We start from the raw sequence: 21,453 nt of genomic DNA, 5'->3' as shown, positions 1-21,453 counted from the left end.
ATCTCTAAAATACCAATTGTATTTGGCTCTGGTCTGTGTGCCGTGAAGAGAACACAGCTGAGGTTCAAGTTAGAACGGCAATCATTCTTTTGGAGCTCTGTAACTGAGGAGCTGCGGGAGGGGGCTTGGGGTGGTGCTGATAAGGAACTGCAGGAGAAGCCAGATAACGCACTCTGCAGATAATCCACAGGCTGCGCCACAGCAGCATGAAGCAAAGAAAGCATCTCTGCTCCGGGTCCGGACCGGAGACATACGGCAGTCGTGGGACTCAGATTCCGAGGTCTGGATTTGAAAGGCGCCCACACACAAAGAAAACGGTGAACTTGAGTTCCAGCGACACTACGCGCAGAGTTCGAAAGGGGACCCTCCTTCCCGGCAGGGGTGGAAACGTCTAATCCACCGGGTCACCGAGCCCCGAGCAGATCCTCTTATATCCCTTGGGGCTGCTCGGACAGCCCGCGCTGGGCACGCCCGAGACTCCTCAAAGGAACTACAAATCCCATCAAGCCCTGGGACGCGGGCGGTGATGACGAAGCCCCCTCGGATTGGCCGCGTGGGGCGGGGCGCGCAGGCCTTTTCCAAGGGAAGGGGCGGGTCTCAGGGCGGGGCGAGCGGTGGTGGCTCGGCGGACACGCCCCCTCGCCCGCGGCCCCCTCCCCGCCTCTCTCCGCCGCTTCTCTAGCTCCCCGGTCAGAGGGCCGGAGCGAGAAGATGGCGAAGACGTACGATTATCTGTTCAAGCTGCTGCTGATCGGCGACTCGGGGGTGGGCAAGACTTGCCTCCTATTCCGCTTCTCCGAGGACGCCTTCAACACCACCTTCATTTCCACCATCGGTGAGGGAGGGGCCGCGGCCGGGGACAGGGAGTGAGATGTGGGGGGCGGGTGCAAGGCGGCGGGGGAGAGGGCTGGAGGAGGGCTTGGGAGCCCCAGGGAGGCGACCCCGGGGACGGCAGGGTGGCGAGGGCAGTGGGAGAGGGTGAAGGCGTGAGGGAGAGGGGCGGGCGGGGACGTGAGGCTGGGGAGGGGGGAGGTGAAGAGGGAACTTGGGGGCAAAGGAAGGGGAACCAGAGGAACAAGGACTGGGGGTATTGGGGGAAATTAGAGGGTTGGGGGAGTGACAGGGAAGGGTCTTAGCAGGACAAAGTGATTGGAGCGGGGGCGGGGGGGACACACGAAATCTCATGGAGAAAGAGAAGGGGATAGTGGGTGTGAAATGGATTAAAAGACAGGAAAGAGGAAGGAAATGTGAAGGGGGAAATGAAGCTTTGGGGGGAGTAGGAGGGACGTGAAGTAAAAGAAGGGAGGACATCACGGACAAGAGAGGTGAGAACCCGACAATCGGAAGGGAATTCAGGGGAATGAGTGATCAGGAGGTGAGGGATTGGGGGCACTGGCCGCAAGAGGTCTGGATCCCTCCTCCTGGGAGGGGCAGAACAAAATTGCAGGATGGGGACAACAGTTCAGGGGGCCAGAGTGAGGATAGGTGGGGGAGAAAGTAAAAGAGAGCTGGGCGTGAGACAGGAGGCAAAAGGGGAAGCGGAATGTACAGTTGAGCGGGTGTACAGAGAAGACGGAGAAAATGGGAAAGGGAGGGGAAATGGAAAGTGTGGGGCACAGGACTTTCTGCAGTAACCGAAAACACTGCTTACCATTTTCTCCCTCTTCTTCCTTCGGATCAAGTGCCAGAGAAAGAGCAAAAAGTGACTAAGGGTGGAATAATGTCTACAGGATATTAAATTGTTGTGTGAGTGTTAACGGGTGTTAAGAGAATTGGTGACTCTTGGGAATGGTGTGGTCAGGAAAATATGGTTCACTCCTTTACTACCCATCGCCTAAGAAGCAACACTTCTCAACTTTTTAAATTCTTGGGCTTGAATGTTTAATAACTTCTCAGCAGAGGAATTGATCTTACATTCTGCCTGCCTTCCTATGCATTTTGCTTTGGTTTTAATTATTACTTGCTAAATGAATCACAACATGCACTGTACCCCCCCCCCCCCCCTCCCCCGGTTGCTTTCAATTGATTCAGTTTTTCCTGATCTTGGTTGGGAGCTGTCCTTTCTACTTTTGTACTGGCAAGACTTTGTGTTCAGGTAAAGAGATCTCTAACTTACCATAAGCTGAAGAGCAAATCAAACTGGTGTTTTTTCTTTTTTAAATTTTATTTATGTATTTTGAGAGAAAGAGCACAAGAGTGGCAGACAGAGAGGGAGAGAGAATCTCAAGCAGGCTCTGCACTGTCAGTGTGCAGCCCAGTGTGGGGCTTAAACCCATCACCTGTGAGATTATGACCCGAGCCAAAATCAAGAGTCACATGCTTAACTGACTGAGCTACCCAGGTGCCCCAAAACTGGTTGTAAGCTGCCTATACAAGTGACCTTAACATCATTTCCTTTATTAAATAGCTACAGTTAATTAAGTACCCTAAGAATCTTAGCTTTTGGTTGGGTGATGTCTGTGGTTTCTAATAGTAGCTCACTTAAGCACCTGTCACATGGTTCTTACAGCATATTTCACCATGAACTTCTGGGGTTATTACGGGGCTAGTGCTATGGTAATAATTGTATGTGAGTATTGTATGTTTTAAGGATTCTTTACCATTAAAAAAAGAATATTTGGATATAGAGTGCTCTTAAAATTAAGAGCTGGAAAATTCTTTGGTTTGTTTGTTGGTTTGTTCTGGCCTCTTTCATATGGATTGAGTGCTCTGATCCCCCCCCCCCCCCCCCTCGATGTTATGATGTCTGGGCTTAGGGAAGTTTGAGTTGCAAGTTCTTGGCAGTCATTCTTGAGTGGGACTTTTTCTTTTCTGAGGAAGCAGATTTTAAATGTCATGTCTCAAGTATATTCCCAAGAGATTTGGTGGGAGCTGTCACAGCAACCAAAGGACAGTAGTTTTTGATGCTGGTACTAATTTCAAAACCCCAAATAGACCTTTTTCACTGTTGAATGCATATTGCAGTCCAGATGGTAAAGGACAATTTCTAACAAGTGGAGTGGGTAGCCTTTTGTCCATTCTCTATGTGACCCTCCCAGAAGCATTCTCTGTGTCGAAAGTGAATGAGTCTCGCTGATGCTGTTTCTGGTAAGCTCCTTGGATGACTTTTGCTCATTTGTAATAGTTTTATTAGTAACCCCCCCTTTTTTTTGCCCTAATTTTCGTTCCACATTTCCTCTAAGAGTATCTGCTTCCTTTTGTGATAGTAGCTTTTAAAAATTACTTTTCATGTTCTTGGCTTAGAATCTTTCTTGTGTGGATTTTTTTTTTTTTTTATTATTGCAATTGGTTCGGTGAAGGGTTGCAGCCATGAAGGCAGGAATACCAGTATCCTGAAACTGTGTAGAACAGAAGGGAGACGTTAAATGGGGTGAGTCTCGTATGTGATCTTGCTCTTTATATTTTCTGTGGGGTGGATGTGGTTAAAAGAGACTCTGAGCTGTGTCTTCAGTTGACGTGGAGGAGGGGAAATCCATGCCTCTTACTTAGCCCCAGAACCCGACAGGAAGTGGTATCACACTGCCTTCAAACAGCAGGAAAACTTGTATACCTGAAACCTAATGCTTTGCACTTGAAATTAAGCTGGGAAAAGAAGGTGAATGTTAACACCATTCTAGTGAAAAAAGTTCCACACACTCTTAACTAACCACAAACATAGGCTTGGAGTGTCCACATCTCTAACAGCCATATCCACTCCCCCTCCCCATCTCCTCACCCATCCCCAGGTGATCTGAAGTTGTTGAGGTAAGAGTTGGTGGTCTATCTCCTTCCAGTCATAATTGTTTTTTGAGGTACCCAATTGTGTAAGTTCCTGGGTTTCTCCTAGGTTCTGCTACAGCCTTGCTGACAAAACTTGATAAGGTCAACGTCACAGGAAAGAGTCATTTCTTAATGCCCAAGGGGTGTGTGTGTGTGTGTGTGTGTGTGTGCGCGCGTATGCGCGCGCGCTCCTGCTTTGGTACTTACGTATGTGTGCTTGTTTCTTCCCATGAGGATACACGTTAAGTCTTAATTTTGCTCTGTCAAGGTGGAAGTCATTTTTTAAAAAAGGCATCTGCCATCCTTAGACCCTGTTGGATAGTGGTTCGGCCATCATGACAGGAAGGAGACAGTCATTTTGATTACAGATACTGTTGTCTCACACACACAAGAACTTTCTTCTTACTTCTCTAAGGTCCTGCTACCTTCTCTGATACCCTGGCTTCCCTCATTTCCTTTCTGCTCTTGGGGGTGGTGGAGGGTACATTTTCCCTCACCTGGCCTATTGGGGATCCTTCAGTGTATCAGATAATATTTGTTGACTATTGCGTAGGGATGTTTTACCCGCTTGAAATTATAGGCCCGGTGCCTAGGACCAAGCAGCCTTTCAGTTCAGTTGTTTGAGAACTGAAAAAAGTTTTTCGATTAGCTCCCCCCAACCTCTTATGTAATCATAATTAATGTTTAATTAAATGTCTGTAAAATGTGACATTGAGACACTTAGGAAACAGTAGTACAGTCAGCTCTGCATCCTAATTCCTATGGGATGTGGGTGCAGTTTATTATCCGTATGAGGCCATACTGACACCTTGGAAAGGCCTGTCCTGAGCAAGGTACTGATGGAACAGAAAGAGAAAACCTAGCCCTGTCCTTTGACTGGACAGCGTGAGCGTCTTCCCCTGGCTGTCTCTCCCCTGCCCTCCCCCCTTCTTCCTGTTAGGGTATTTCCTGAGTGGTTTCATTATTTAGTTTAGTCATAGTTTGACAGCAGAAAGAGTTAGAAATTATCTACTTTATACCCTTGCCCCAATCTTGTAAATAGGAGCACGAAGGTGAAGTTGACAGCGTCAAGATCACGCAGCCGGGAGCAGCAGAGCTTCTGGTGAAGCCCCAAGTTCAAGTCTGTGTCACTTTTCACAGTTGAGCTGCTGCTAGTTTTGATCAGTCTGATCACCTCCATAGATCCAAGTCACCGCCTTTCCCAGGGAGGAATTAGATTTTGCACATGCGTTTTTCTGTGAGGAATTTCTTCTGGGATAACTCAGCACATTATAGCTGTCCTTTGCCCTTTCTTTTGTGTCCATAGTTTCAGATTGGGAGATCAAAGTGCATCCTGTCATTAAAGTTCCTTCCATGTGCAAAATAACTAATGAAATCATGTTAATGGCAGTGTGCTGGTTAATTGTCGCTGCCTGGTCTCATCAGAGCACTTTTCCATGTTTTATTCTGTAACAGTGCATTTTTTTTCTTGGATTTGCTTTTCCTAAAATCAGGGCTTGGCAAACTGTGGCCCCCAGGCCAAATGTGGCTTGCAGCTTTTGTGCCATCAATAAGCAAAGAATGCTTGTTAACGTTTCTAAAGAGTTATTAAAAAATAAAACAAAGAAGAATATGCAACAGAGACCATATGTGTTCTACAAAGCTTAAAAATATTTACTCACTGTTCCTTTATAGAAAAAGTGTGTCGACCCCAGCTTCAAATTAAAAACTGTTTTTGGTTGGTAGCAATTCAAGGCTTTTATCAAGACTTATTGATTGAAAAACAAACTTTGTCATATTTACATTTTTATCCAAGATGTTATCAACATTTGGCCAAGCATAATCCAGATATGTAGAGCAAGTTGATTTTAATTTTCATAGTTGTTTTCCTTGGTTTCAGACTCTCAAACAAAACTATGCAAGGAACATGCAACTTCAAGTTGAACATTTTGTACATAAAGCTTTATTTTAATGTCATTGTGTTCTTTCAAAGCTGTCAGTAGGTTTTCCATCTAAGTGATAGCTTTGATAACCATACTATTTCAGAAAAAGTAGAACTTAATGCTTGATAATAAAGGGTTAAATTTACCTCCTCAATCAGTGTTTTAGTGCATGGGAAAAGCCATCCAACATATTAAGAATGGGTGTGGGGAAACTGAGTCTTGGATACAATATGGATATGTCCTAAGAATAAGTGTACTTTAAAAAGAGTTTTGCCAACTGTTCTATGTGGCCGCAAATCAGGGAGGAGGTTCTCTGGGCAACAGCACTGGCATTGTCTGGACCCACTGAGAAAGCTGGAGGGAAACAGGTTTGGATATTGTCTTAGGGGGAAATAAGTCTAGCCTTTGAAGACCAGGACAAATTTAGCAGTTGATCTGTGAATTAAGTCCCATAACTGAATCTGAAAAGAACCATGGAGCCAGAAGTGGAAGACCAGGGGGCTGCTGGCGTGGCCTGAGGCTGGCTCTAGTCTCGGTCTGCCTGCCTGCACACAGAGCCATCTGGGGCCCAGCTCTCTTGGGTGTAGTAGAATTGGGAATATTTTGCAGGAAAGAGATTTCATACAGGATGAGGGGAGGGTTGGAGTGGGGATGGAGAAGTAGATTTTCAGGGGTGAGTAATATTGTGGAACATAACATAATAGGGAGTTTGTGAAATGCAAGTAGCCGATCAAGTGGACTGGTTCATGTTTGGTGTTAGGGAGATATACGGCGAATTAGGAGGAGCAGTGGGGTCTGCGATCCGTTCATGTCCTGGCATCTGCCGCTCCTAGTGTTCTGGCCTTGGTGAGTCACTTGTTCTTCTAGGCCTTAGTTCTTTCATCTCTAATAGAGTCTAATAATATTATACCAACTTTTCAGGGTTGCTGTGAATTGCCTAGGGGCAGGAATCAAGCCTTTATTCACCTTTTAAATCTCCAAGGCCTGTATTAAATGACTCATCAACTGAACGAATGAATGGCTGGCTGGATGAATTGTGAAAACACTGTATGAGCTCTACAGCATTGCTTGAGTTTTGGTTATTATTCCCTTCCATAGTATTATAATTACAGTATGTCTGAGATAAGATCAAAAGGGCTTAATCTGAATTCTTAACTCAAGAATGCCAGTAGAAAACGTAAAGGGACGTTTTAGACTAGGTACGGTATCACTTATCTTTCAGTCTCCATAATAAGCTGTTTAACACCCCGCTTCCCACCCCCCACTGACATAAATACCAAATGGAAAATGAGTGGCATCACTGGGTTTGCTTCAGAAGAGCTTTCAGCTTTGTCTCTGCCCATTAGCTTCACACAATGCAACAGATGCCTGTTAACAGTTTCATGCCCAGTTTTAATTAGCAGATGGAGCTCTGTTTGTGTCTGTATGCTGCCTAGCGCTTGTTTGAATGACAAGGTAGCGAGTGGATTGGAACCAGGCTGGGCATTTGGGTTGAATAAAGCCAAATTCTGTTTTTCAAAAGATGATTATAAATATTTATTGTATAGAACTTCTTGTGTATCTCACCAGAGTGGCATAGCGTCTAGAGTAAAACTAATGTTTGCAGTTACGTTTTCCGCTCTTATTACCACTTTAAAATTACATCAGGTAGAAAAAAATTACCATTTTTACGGCTTCAGTGAAGGCTTTACTGTCATCAAGTGGCTTTCTTTGAAGACCCATTTCAATATCTTGGCATGGTGTGTTGAGGCATATGCAGAGCCGGGCTGAAATAGACGTCAGCACGAATGCCAGGGCTGGCTGGTTGGTAGTGGCCCCCTGGCATGCTGCCAGATGTGGAGTTCTGAGCTCCTAACTGAGCTCACCAAGACCAAGGGCCCGATGGATTCCTGACCTCTGCGGTGGTGACTAAGGGAGAGAATGGGTGGCGTTACCCTACACATTTGCCGTCTCTTTTCTCAAGTGAATAGGTAGCTATTTGTGGTCCATCCTGTTAGGGCTAAATTTCAGTAGTGAAAATGTTATCCTGGAATGATAATTGGATATACTGTATGTAGAAATGTGTCCTTTTCCTCTGCTCGGTTTTGTGTTTGGGGATTTGTCTCATTTTGAGTTGAATTAATAAGAACCTTAATGGAAGGTGCCTGATTGTCTTTAGAGGAAGAAGTGTTGCAAAGCAACATAAAGTGGTGGAAACAATTGGAAACTGTTCTCTGCAGCCGACCTGTTACTTGGCTGCAATGAAACACCTATTTTCTTGCTGTGTTGACTGTAGCATTCTGCATCAGTTTAATTAGGCACTCTGGTACTTACCTGTAGCTGAACCTTGGGACATTTTCCAAGTAGCTCTCCTTCCTCAGCCCAGAATTTTAATTCTTGGCACCCAGGAAAAAAATGCTAAAGCTCTCTATGTCCTCATATTCATCAAATTTAGTCTTGCTATCATTAAGAGACAGGCTATGGCAGTGCTAGTCGCAGCCCTGTGACAGCATTACAGGACTGAAGAGCACTTAGCAAATGCCGGGTTAGGTATGAAATCCTGCCTCATCATGATAAACACAACCACAAAGCAGTTAAGCAACGTGTAGTGTTGCATAGCTTTCTGCTGGCAGAGCTGAGACTGGCATGACTTCCCCACATTTTGCATATTTTGGCAAAGAACTTGGCAGTAATTATTTTAATAACTTATAGATGTTTTCCTGATATATAACGTAGAGGGACAATCTCTAAAATATATTATCAAGTTTTGACGTGAGATTTAGGATGATCTATTTAAAAGTTGAATTATAAGGGGTGCCTGGGTGGCCCAGTCAGTTGAGCGTCCGACTTCGGCTCAGGTTATGATCTCACGATTTGTGGGCTTAAGCCCCACACTGGGCTCCATGCTGACACCTTAGAGCCTGGAGCCTGCTTTGGATTCTGTGTCTTTCTCTCTCTTTGCCCCTCCCCCCCACTTGTACTCTGTCTCTCTCTCTCTCTCTCTCAATATAAATCAACATAATAAAAAAAATAAAAATAAATAAATAAATAAATAAAGGTTGAATGATAAGAGTTTGTTTCTTACGGCCTTGTGCAAAATTTGTCTGGAATAGGTATTACACAATATTGTAATCTCATATACACAAAAACACAAAGTCCATCACAAAAAAGAAGAAAAAAAAGTTTGCATTGTGAGCTATCTGTGACTAACTCTACTGTAATTTGTTTGCTGCCTATGAATTTGGATGGGGTAGCTGTTTATGGTTTTCAACAAAGAATTTTTTACTTTTTCTTTTCTAAAGGTCTCTGAATAAAATCTTCAGATGGCATGGAAAATAATTTTTTATTGAGAGTCAACTCTTTCAGTTTTGGAATGATTCAGACCACTGTCTCAGTACAGTCTCCGTTAACACCTCACCCTTACCAGGGTTTGGGGAGAGGGGTTGGATTGGGAGAGGGAAGAGAATGAAAACAACATTCTACCCTCCTCCCCCTGTCAGTTTCTCTGGCTACTCCTTTAGTCTCTTTTGCTTTTGTTAGTAGTTGGAGAAACTATTGGGTAGGAATTAGAAACTTCTGCCGGTAAGAGTGTGAGGACTCGGGGGTTCCTGGGTGGCCCGGTAGGTTGAGCATCCGACTTTGGCTCAGGTCCTGATCGCATGGTTCGTTAGTTCCAGTTCCGTGTCCAGCTCTGCCCTGACAGTGCGGAGCCTGCTTGAGATTCTCTCTCTCGGCCCCTCTTCTGCTAACTTTCTTTCTTTCTCTCTCTCTCAAGATAAACTTTAAAAAAGAAAGTGTGAGGATTGGGGCGCCTGGCTGGGTTGTCGGTTAAGTGTGCGACTCTTGATCCTGGGGTTGTAAGCTCGAGCCCCACGTTGAGTGTAGATTATTTAAAATTAAAATCTTTAAAAAAGGAAATAGAGGTGCTTGGATGGCTCAGTTGTTTGCGTATCTGACTCTTGATTTCAGCTCAGGTCATGATCTCATGGTTGCTGAGTTCGAGCCCCATGTTGGGCTCTGCCCTGACAGCACAGCCTGCTTGGTAGTCTCTCTTCCCCTCTCTCTTTCCCCCACTGCTCGCAATCTGTCTCTCCCTCTAAATAAGTAAATAAACTCTGAAAAAAAACAAATAAAAGAGTGTGAGGATTAATAGTGACTTTTGACTTCATTGCTTCCTTACATTGTTTCGAACTCATTAGTAAAAAATTGGTGCTTGTCTCAGTCATAGCCGGTAACGAACAGTGACAGATGAGGTGTCATCCACAAACAAAATAATTTGAGCGAGTGTGTTTCCTATTTTGTCTACTTACTTTTGTTTTGAAAATTTCAAATCATACAGAAGCATGAAAAATTGGTGGGACAAGAAAAATAATTTCTTTCACTTCCAGAAAATTCTATTATAATCAAATTTTAAGACATGCATGTATATAATATCAGAGGGGTGTCTCTATCTTGGCCCTTCAGCCTTCAACTTTGATAAATACCATTACGTTTTAAATTTGTTTTTTTTTCAATATATGAAATTTATTGTCAGATTGGTTTCCATACAACACCCAGTGCTCATCCCAAAAGGTGCCCTCCTCAATACATTTTAAATTTGTGTTGTGATCTCAGTATATGATTTATCACAGTTTTTATTCCAATTATCTGTTATTGCAGAATGTATAGTACTCTGAAAAACAATTGGTGCATGTTTCCAATCAGCCCTGCTTAAGCCCCTCCCCAAGGACAGTTAGACTGGGCCTGTTTTCTCATTGTGAAAGGCAGATACAGGCTTCGATGGTTTTCATAGTCTCTTCTGGCTGCATCATCCTGCGAGTCTATGAAATCAAGTAGTGTCTGTAAAGAAAAAAGGGTTTGTCCTTTCAGTGAATGACTGTGGACGAGGGTTCTTCTTGCAGGTGGACACTAGTGTCTTGATGACTTGAAGACAGAAGGAAGAAATAATGGCACTAGTTAATTCAAGCCACGCCTGTGTTGATGTTGTAAATCGGTTAAACTTTTTGTAGTCCTAAGGAGACTGCTGGAAGAATTTGAATCCTGTCTTTAAAAAATGCTTTGCTTTGAATAATAAAGCTAAATGTCACCAGAAAAATAACCATGTGAAGGTTGTAAAGAATATTTCTGTGAGAAGAGACGCGTAAAGTATTTTCAGATTCTCTCATTTTCTTCACATAAAACATGGTCAAGTAGGTGAAAAATAATCGAAAAAGGTAGGAAACTTTTTGCTGCTTAGGTATGTTGGTGCTAAATTTCCAATTGACGCTTGGGGGGCCTGAGGCCGGCGGGCGTGGAGATGGCTCCAGGTCACCCAGAGCCAGGCTTTGGGTATCAGTTTTCAGACGTCAAGTCTCTTTACTCTTGCATATCATCTGCCTTCAGTTCCCTTGCTATGAAAAGACACCAGTGGTATAGCATAAAATTTGGACATTGTCAACATTCTGTAGTAAAATATTCAGTGTTTGAACCAGGAGATGTAGGGGCCAAACGCATCTCTGCCCTTGATTAGCCATTTGCTTTTGGTCAAGTCTTTTAACTTCTTCTCATGATCTTTGCTTTCTCACCAGTAAAAAGGAGAGACCGCGGGTGGGGAGGTTGCTTACAAAGCTTAGGGTGAGAACTGCAGAGATTTTGTTAGTCATTTACTACTGTCAGAAACAAAGTCATTTTCATTTTCACTACATTCACTCCTTCAGCAACTTTATTTAGTCCACCAATTTTGAGAGGGGGAAAGAGTAACAAGTATTCAGGCAGTTTAACACAATGATGAAGACGGCTCCAAAGTAAACATAAGAGGTTGTGAAAGCTCAGAAGAGAAAGCTTCTAGGAGGAAATGGCGTCTAAGCTGAGATCAGAACCCGAAGGAGTACTTAGTTGGGTAGAATGGAAGAGTGCTGGGAAGGAGGGCTCCCCCGCTGCAGGTGTACCAGACAACTTCTGGAAGAACTCAGGACATCCAGTCTGGGTGAAGCCTCAAGTGAGGTGGGAGGTAAAGTTGAACAGAAATTAGAGGACATGTTGTGATGGGCCTTTAAACCCGCTCAACTGTCTGTCCTGAGAACAGCGGGGGTCACTGAGGGTTTTATGCAAGAGACCAGTTAGATTAGCAGACAGTATCAGTTGCCTACCTCACTGGGACCCTCATGTTCAACTCCTCAATGATCAGCTCTATGGACAGAAGTTGCTATCTCCCTGTTCTAGACAAGGAAGCTAAAGTTCTGAGAGAGTAATTGACTTGATCAGTCACATGAGTCTTAGACGAGCCATGAGCACACTCTGTCCACAACAACCTGCTCTTCTCAGAATGGGTCCTGGAGTTTTCCATGGGGCCAAGTGTGTTGGCACTTAGGCTGGAGTAGCAGGGCCTTTCAACGGTCTGTCACAACTGTGTAAACTGACTTGAGAAGTGTATTGCACGGAAAGACGAAATCAGCCTCTCCCTCGACAAGCTCCCACGCGGCTAACGCAGACATGCGTTGCATTGCCTCTTGGCCCTGGGAGGTCAGTGGACTTGCGGTTTGGGGTTGTCTCCTGGCCTCTAATCCAATCCCTTAGGAAGCAGGCAAACGTGCACAGCAGAACGGGGGCAGGAAGGGACAGAGTTTAATTATGAATCCAACTCTCTTGTGAAAAGGGAACTAATTATACCAGCATCTCAGCACTGTCTCTCCACATGGGGCCGTTGGTTGTTATGCTTGTATGTTGTTGGCCTTAGATAGATGGCGATGTGCTAGGAAGAGCTGCTTTAATTGTGAGCTTCTTTCCTTTGACAAATTAAGTTTAGACTTCGTGCTAGCCTGTCCCTTTCTTTTTTTCAGGGTGAAATCGTCTCTGGGTTTTGTTTGTAAAGCCCTGCTTGGCAGCTTTCCTCAGAATCACGGTGACATTGTAGGCTAGACTAACACCTGATTTGTTTGCTAGCCCTGAGTCCGTAGCATGCTGCTGTGGGCCAAAAAGCAGAAAGGCCCAAGCAGCTAAACTTGATAAAACAAAGTCCATTTGCTAAAACCCATGAAGTTGCCTGCTGGCGAGTCCCTAGGTCTCTCATTTAGCCTTTGCATTCTTGATTTTTACAGTGGTCCTTTGTTTCTCTGAGCCCTTAAAAGCTCAGGAACAGAGCTGAGATCCTCCTAGAGGCAGGCCACCAACATCAGAGAGAAAAAAGTGGCCTTGTGCTACTGTAGCAGTGGCTTTCAGTATATGACTGTGGGCAAGTCAGTAGTCAACTTCCTTGGCCTTCCCATTTCTTCAGAAGCAGAAAGGGCGTGTTGTGTTCAGTACACTCAAACGACTCTTCCAAAACTCTGATCCTAAGTGATAACCAAAGGATTCACTGACAAAGGGGAAAAATAGACTTAAGAACACGAAATAACATGGTGTAGATAAAAGAACTTGGGCTGCTGAGACAAACTCTCAAGTGAAGTCCTGTTTGAGAGCCTTGGGCAAATTATTTAAGCATTTTCTTTATTGATCAAGGAAGGATGGGAACTCCCTTTTAGGTTTTTTGTTTCATTTTTTATTTTGAGAATGAAATGCATTATAGTGTGTATATTATCTTTGGTACGTGGGACACACACAAAAGAGGAGTGCGTGTGAGGGAACTCAGTCCCAGTTCACTGAGGGTAGACCCAGACAGCTGTGAGGGAGGACGCTGGCAATCCCTCAGGCTTCATTGTTATAGCACTTGCTTTCAATAAGAGCGAACATTTATTGAGTGTCTGCTGTATACTAGGCACAGTTCTAGGCATTTTACGTGGATTAACGTTTTTCATGATTGATCCATGTAATTCACAAAACAACCTCTTAGATGCGTTGTTATTATTTCCATTTTCTGAAAGAAGTAGTGGAGAAACAAAATAGTTGAATAACTTCTCTGGGGCATATAGGCCGGTTAGTAGTAAAACTGACCCAGATTTGAATCCAGGCAGTCTGGTTCCAGAGTCTGTGTTTTTAATCACTGTGCCTTTCTGTGCCACCAGCAACTCAGAAATATTAAAAAAAAAAAAAAAAAAAAAAAAGGTTAGTTATCTTCAAGGAAGCGGTGTCAACGTGGCACCACTTCTGACCAGTGACCAAGTGGTGACATCACCAAGTCTTTTGACCTCCTTGGTATCAGTTTTCCTTTGTTGCAGAGGATTATTGCGAGGTGGTTTAATGATGGTACTATAGTAAAGCAGTTAGCATAGGGTCTAGCATGCAGTCAGTCTCAGTAATTACTGAAGGGTTTTGTTTTTTTCCAGGTAATTTAGGAAGCCCTTGTTGGAATGAGTTCCATAAAAATTATGAATGGGAACATTTTGGTTACTTAATGAGGTGTGCTGCAGTTTTCTAGAGAATTAGTTCTTACGGTTGAGGCCCACATGCATTTTATGAAGCTAGAATTAGAAATATTTGTCTTTAGCCTCATTGTCACAGTGGAGGTGATTGTCCCTGGCCTTAGCTGGTGTTAAAGGAGGTGTCCAAGAACAAGCCCTTGACCCAGGGGCAGCATGTCAGTGTAATGTAAGGAGCAAATTCTCTGCAGCCTCTGGCCGCTGCAGACTCCCAGGGCATCTTGAATTCTTCCTTTGGGTGAGAACAAAAACAAAAACAAAAAACAGTGCAAAATACCCTGTCTAGGAGGGACAAATGTTTCAATTTAAATATTCCAGCTCAATGTCCTCTGTTAGGGCCCTGAATTTTAAGTGGAGAGAGTTTCTGAGTGAAGTCTCCTGAATTTTAATGAGTTTGTTTGCATACATGAATTTGAACAATACATTAAATCTTGAAACACCCTCGCTGATTCTAATGGAGTAAATTACCCAACTTGAAAGTTAGTTGATAGGTTTTTCTTTACCAAATAATCAAGATGATGATGCTTTAATCTGAAAAAAGTCATTAATCACATTTTTACAATATCGATACATGCTATTAATTTCTTTTTAATCATTAAACTGTCTTATCAAGAGAACTAGGGGAGTAAATGTGTCAGTACGAGCGTGAAGCACAATTTTCCCCCTTGTGATATTTAGTACTTAATGAATGATGACATGAACATGGTAAGCATAAAACTGAAATTGGCTTTGGTTTTGTACAGTACTTGCTTTGGACCACGAGGATGAGGTGAGATGCTCTTCACTTGTTTCAGTTTTTTTAAACATTAAAAAAATATGTACAAGAGGTGACAGGGACCAGGTCATGAAGGGCCTCGAGGGCCAGTGTAAGGAGGATAGATTTTATTGTGACTCTAGTTGAAATAACATATGCAGAGTTATGTGTAGGGAAGGGACACATACATGATTTGTAATTTTATTTTATTTTTTTCTTAATGTTTATTTTATTTTTGAGAGAGAGAATGCAAGCTTGAGCGGGGGAGGGGCAGAGAGAAAGGGGGACAGAGGATCCTAAGCAGGTTCTGCACTGACAGCAGAGAGCCCGACGCAGGACTCAAACGCAGGAGCCTCAAGATCATGACCTGAGCCGAAGTCAGATGCTCAACTGACTGAGCCACCTAGGCGCCTCTATGATTTGTAATTTTAAAAGCTGCAGTGGTTTTAAGAAAGTTCATTTTGGGGCACCTTGCTGGCTCAGTTGGTAGAGTGTGTGACTCTTGATCTTGGAGTTGTGAGCTTGAGCCCCACATTGGGTTTATTAGAGATTACTTAAAATCTTTTTTTTTTTTTTTTTAAGTTCATTTTGAGGTTTAATGGCACTGAAAAACCATGCCATGGAACTCTCTGGTCCAGTCCATTCCCCAAAGGTATGTTGCATCCAGAAAAGTATCTTGTTAACAACCTTCAGGTGGCCAGAGTCTTCCCTTCTAATAAAACATAAAGATTGTGATGGTGGGTTCAGTTAATGCTCCAAACAGTGAAATATGCCAAAATCGTGGAAAGAGCAGAAGCTTTCAGAACATCACTTCTGATTGTGACCTTCTGGCGGACAGGAACCATGACTCGTCTCTTCAGAGGTGGTTTATCTGATGCTCAGGCCCACGGTATCTGTGGGATAAGTAAACTAACACCATCTATTTCCTTCTGAGGAATGGATCTTGGGCTCCTGAGTAGTGACATCTCATCCATTAGCACATACATAAGCTTCAAAGGATGTGTAATTATCACCTGTTATTGCTTATGGTCTTTTTCTAGACGCAAGAGCGACAAAATCAGTCTGTTTCTTTTTTTACCCAGAGAACAAATGCCTGCTAACTTCATTTATGCTCAGCCATAAATGCACAGTTTGTGGAACATGGAAGGCCCTCAGTGAATGTTTGTTGAATGGATAGAGTTGGCAACAGATGCCATCTTCTCAAGTCCCAGCTGTACATGTGGCTCACTCACATCTCTTCCCAATCGTTTCCAGAAAAGACCCCACAACCTCCTAACCAGAGCTTCCTCAACGTTTTTTCTTGCCATCTCTGATTTCTGGGTACTTTCACCGTCCCAACTTTCCTTTCCCCTTCTCTCCAAGGAGGCAGTGCTGACCTGTTGGTTGATGTTCCTGTTAACATCTTCCCTTTCTCTTGTGACGGGGCCCTGGCTGTCGTCCCCTTCTCTCTTGCATCTTCTGTTTTTTTCTTTCTCTTCCTCTGCTGGCCCTTTCTGCTCTGCTTTCAATCCTGTTGAAATTATCCCCAGTCTAACAAGGAGACCCCATAAATGTATTGTTTCCTCAACCCCCCCCATCTCTTCCTTTCCTTTCCTTTGTTGTTTTACTCCCTGAAAGAGAAGTCTTGTCACCTGCACTTTTCTGTGTCTTCACGCCTTAACCCCTCGAAATCCTGCTCCACCTGCTTCACCGCTGCGTCCAGGTCATCCTGTCCTCCTCACTGAACGGGCCAGCGGCCCTTTCTCCGTCCTTGTCCCCCTTGGCCTCTCAGCAGCATTTGGCACTGTCGATCACTTGCTTCTTGAAACTCATTCTCCTACCAGCTTCCAGGAATTGTCTGCTCCAATTTGCTTCCTACTCTTCTAACTGTGCCTTCTGTCTCCATTGGTAGCCTCATTTCACCTTTTAATTGGAGTCATTTTCCAAGTGTCTGTTCTCGATTTTTTCCTTTTTTCTCTTTTGGAAATTAGACACTTTAATACACTTTGTAATCACATTCATCTGCGTCATTACTGCGTGAAGGTCTGTCTCCCCTCTAGGTTGGCCCTCCGGGAGCACAGGTGCCGGATCTGTTGTTCTTCATCGTATCCCTAGCACCTAGTACAGTGCTTGCAATGTAGAAAGGGTTAGAAAATCCCCAAGTGATGAAGAAGGTAGGCTTGCCCCCTTCCAAGGCCTTCCCTGTGGGACTCCCCAGCTTTCTATCTCATTATATCCCCAGCCTTTCCCAAACTCCTGCCCTGCATGTCCCACCTCCAAATGAATTCATCTCATCCTCTTATCTCATACCCCTTCATGAATTTTTGTATATCTTTTAATACTACTGTCAGCTTCGTTTTGTTTACTTTTTCATTTATCTAGGCTTAAGACCTGGAAGTCATCTTAGGCTCCTTCCTTTTCCTCAAATTCTGCATATGATGCGTTGCTGAGTCCCTTCCTTTCTGTCTTCCACCGCCCTGATACAGGCCCTGTATCAGGGCCTTTATCACCTGAAGTCCACCTTTCACCTGGACTTCGCAGCGTCCCCTAGGTGGCCTAGGCACTTCCATCATCACTTAGGCAACACCCCTGCCCCCATTCCATTCTGTGCACTTTGCTCAAATTCACAATAGAGCATAGCTCTAGGTATTAATCATGTCAACTCCTTACCCCTCCTCTTAAAAGGCTTATTTTTTACTTTGCCTAATTGAGGATAATTTTCTCAGTGTATCCTTCCAAACTCCCTACAGTGAGGCGTCAGCTGTATTTCCTACTGTTTCTTAAAGGAGTCCTACATCCAAACCCAGGGCCTCCTAAACAGGTGTACCCAGCAGGCTGTGGCCACGCTTTTGCCTGACCAGTGTAAGGTTACTAGCTGCCCTTTTGTGAGAAGAAATGCCATTTTTAAGTTCCCGAGATTATGTGCTTCCTACATTTTTGGAATTCAAGTGCTCTTTTATTTGTAAAATGATGGTGATGATAGATGGCCATTATTGATCTGACTAACATCTGAAAAATTAAAAAATAAATTGCAATAGAATTCTTGCTGTTTTGCTTCTCTGGGGGAGAAAAGCCTATTTCCAGCCCAGCAAATTTTATGGAATAACAGTTCCTAGGTTAGAATATTCCTTCTTTCAACTTCTTCCCTTCTCCCTACCACTATCTTCCCCCCCTCCCCCCCCCCCCCGGAAACTTTACCAGTTCACAAAATTAAACTTTCTAGGAATCACTGCTCTACCCAGAATGGGTGGTTTCATGAACACACTTCGTATCTGCCTATAGACATCCTACCTTTCATTCCTGATGCTCCTCGGATGTTCCTTTTTTGTGTCACCATGTCACAGCCTTTTCCCAGCCCTCCACCACTGGAAGGTGCTTCCTGTTTCTTCAGTGGTACTTGGTACCCTGTAGTACTTTGGACTTGTGCGCAACATCTCCCATGTTCTTCCTGTGTTCAAGTAGAACGGGCTTCCTTCTCTGCGTCCCCACCTCCCCACCCCCATGATAACTTTCTTTAGGACAGAAGCTTGTTTCTTCTTTGTGTTCTTTGCATTACCAGACATTGTACTTGGCACATAATTGTTGCTCAAAAAAAATTGTCATGGAACTGAAATCTTCGCCTGGTGCTGATGAAGTAGTTAGGTAAAGCTCTCATCTTTGGAGGAAAGGGTCTTTTAAAAGTATTCGTTCAGACTCTTTTTTTTTTTTATGATTCTGAAATTAAAATTACAGTTGCTTATTAAAATGTGCTGAGAATAATTGCCCATTTATCTTTTAAAGACACACTCATCTTAGACTGTAGCAGCTCCAGATATCTGAGTCTTGGATTAAGGTCTGCTGTGTTTGTGGTGGTTAAATTGAGAAATTTACACATTTCATTTGACATCTTTTGTGAAACCTGTGAAATGGTTGTTGGCACGTTGATTTTGATTTCATTTCGACAGAGGAGGCCCTGAAAATGTTCTTTGCCCCAGGTGGTCGGTTACGATTTCTTTGCTTCTGGCCTTCTCTAGAGTTGTCAGCACCCTGTGAACATTGGCCTGATCAAGACCATGAGGCTTTTCTCTGTGTCTATATACAGGCCTGTCACTTCTTCCCACTTTGTCTATTTCTACTGTCGCTCCCCCCCACCCCGCCCCCCCAAATCTTTGGTTACTGCGTTTGAATTCTGCAAAAGCACACCTGGATGAGAAATACATATAAAACAGCTCAGCCTCCTAGGATATGTTTGAGGCACTCTTCAGTGCCAAATACCTTCTTCTCTGGGTTCCTGACCATCCGCAGTGGGGCCATGTTTCCCCATTTCCCACTGAAGTGCTGAGATCATTTTAGACATGGAGAAAATGGCAGGGTTTCTGACACGGAAGCCCCTGGCAGGAGAAGGAAGGGTGTGCCACGCCTTCTTCTGTCCTGCCTTTCCTCCTGAAAAAGGGATGGGGAAGTGAGTAGCACTGGCCATAGTGGCAGCCACAGCTGTGGGCACTGACCACTGGGTCAGCTCTTGGCCTCCTTTTTTTAAACTGTAGACTTGTTTTCTATTACGAGTGACAGGTATATAAGTAAAAGATGAGAAACTGAATTGTCTCTCTGGGAGAATGAAAGTTTAGCATCATACCACAGGCATTTTCTAGCAGCATACTGACAAGATCTGTGGTATGGTTCTAATTTTCTTTGAAGAGCCAGGCCTTAACTCAACCTAGAGAAACTTCTTTTGCCAAAAGATACTACTGCGTGGTGACCCATGGGAGCCCTTGCCGTATTGAAGGATAAAAGTAAGGCTAGAGTTTGGGGGAGGATTCTTTGGTTTGTTGGGGATGTGGAGGGCTTATCTGCAAAAGCCCAAGTAAAAATGAATGATCAACTTTACTTTCATTGGCTTGAGTGTTTTTTGCATTAAAATCTCTTTTGACTTCTCTGGCCTTACTTTTCTTTTTTGACAGGGGAACAAATAATAGAACATCCTTTGTACATCAGAAGTATAGAAATTGCCGAGATTATGGGGAAATTCAGGAACAGATGTTCCTTAAACTGTAGCAAAATTCTTGCCTCTTTACATGTTGGGAGGTTGGGAGATTATTGTCTCACTGGGATGTTATAACTGTCCTCTGTTCTAGGCTGTATACACTCGGTATATCTCTTATTGACTGGCTTATTTAATCTTACCGTATTTTAACTATGTTGGTCATTCAAACAAAAAAGAATATGTAAGACCCTAGAGAGAGCCTGAATTTGAATTTTCTTTAAAGCTTCTTGGTAATGGGGCACCTGGGTGGCTCAGTCAGTTAAGCATCCAACTTTGGCTCAGGCCATGATCTCTCCACCTGTGAGTTTGAACCCCACGTTGGGCTCTGTGCTGACAGCTCAGAGCCTGGAGCCTGCTACAGATTTTGTCTCTCCCTCTCTCTCTGCCTCTCCCCTGCTCATGCTCTGTCTCCATCTCTCTCTCAAAATAATAAACATTAAAAAAATTTTTAAAAGGCTTCTTGGTACTGCAGTTGGCAAATACTTCCTTTAAATATATCTTGTTAAAAGTAAAAGTAAGTAGGGGCACCTGGGTGGCTCAGTCAGTTAAGCCTCTGACTTTGGCTCAGGTCATGATCTCACGGTCCGTGAGTTCAAGCCCCGCGTCGGACTCTGTGCTGACAGCTCAGAGCCTGAGGCCTGCTTCAGATTCTGTGTCTCCCTCTCTCTCTGACCCTCCCCCATTCATGTTCTCTCTCTGTCTCAAAAATAAATAAACATTAAAAAAAAAATTAAAAAAAAAAAAAGTAAAAGTAAGTGTGGTAGAATTCAAAATTAGCCCCCAGTTAAATCCAGTTATGGTTTTGGTGGGTTTTTGTTTTTGTTTTTGTTTTTGCCAAGCACCACATTTTCCTTCATATTGTCCCATATTGACTGACCAGTGTCTCTCATATGTATCCTATCTGAAGGTGAAATGCCCCTAATTAATTGTTCAACATCACTAGGAGCCCTGTCTTCCCAGCACAATGCATTGTGGTCCTGCCTGAGTTGGTATAAAAGCATCCTTGGTGCATAACAAACGGAGCATGCAAAACTAGTTCACAGCAGAAAACAAAATAAAACAAAAACAAAAACAAAAAAGCAACAAAAACTTGATACCTAAGTTGCTGTTGGATAGGTCACCGTGTTTGTCATTTTTAAACCACTGGCATTGTGAGATAAAGTTGTTAAGGGAGGGATTTTCATCAGCACCTTTTCTGTTTCGGTTTATGTTCACCTGTGACTCATATTTGTTCTAGTCTAACCCCATTTTGCTTGGAAATTTTTTGTATTAGAAAATGTCACTTTCAACTAGGGGAAGGGAAATTCTGCTGGAGTGTCAGAAGAGTCAAGATATTGTAGTGATAATTTGACATTGCTTTTGACTCAAGGGAAAAAAAAAAGAATCCTCACAAAGAAAAGTGTTGTAAAGTACAAAGTGATTCTTATACATAGACACGGAAAGGAAATGTCATCTCTGAGCTCTACTGTGGGAAGGAGGAGGGTGGAGATCAGGGAAATTATTATAAAAATTTTATACATGGTGGGGAGATCGCCTCTGGACTTCCTCACGTTTCCCTATTCACTAAAACCGCTCTAGTGAATTGCCTCCCGATTGGTATATGAATAGGAAGAAAGACACTAGAACTCTTAAACTTGATCTTGAAAGGCCCGTCTTCACATATAATCATCCACAGATGTCTGTATGTGATTATATATTCCCGTA

General features: G+C 43.5%; 1 protein-coding gene across 1 annotated transcript in view; it reads left to right on the top strand.

Annotated features, from left to right (window-relative positions):
• The first annotated feature begins 630 nt into the window (after positions 1–630).
• Positions 631–21,453, top strand: part of RAB8B (RAB8B, member RAS oncogene family) — a 55,949-nt gene continuing 35,126 nt past the window's right edge. Inside the window, exon 1 of the mRNA XM_058737487.1 lies at positions 631–835. Within this exon, the coding sequence (XP_058593470.1) occupies positions 712–835 (124 nt within the window). The 5' untranslated portion in view covers positions 631–711. The remainder of the gene's footprint in view (positions 836–21,453) is intronic.

The sequence above is a fragment of the Neofelis nebulosa genome, chromosome 7 (genome assembly GCF_028018385.1).
Source record: "Neofelis nebulosa isolate mNeoNeb1 chromosome 7, mNeoNeb1.pri, whole genome shotgun sequence".
NCBI classification, from domain to species: Eukaryota; Metazoa; Chordata; class Mammalia; order Carnivora; family Felidae; genus Neofelis; species Neofelis nebulosa.
Note: the sequence above shows the minus strand (reverse complement) of the source record. Positions and strands in the feature narration are given on the sequence as shown.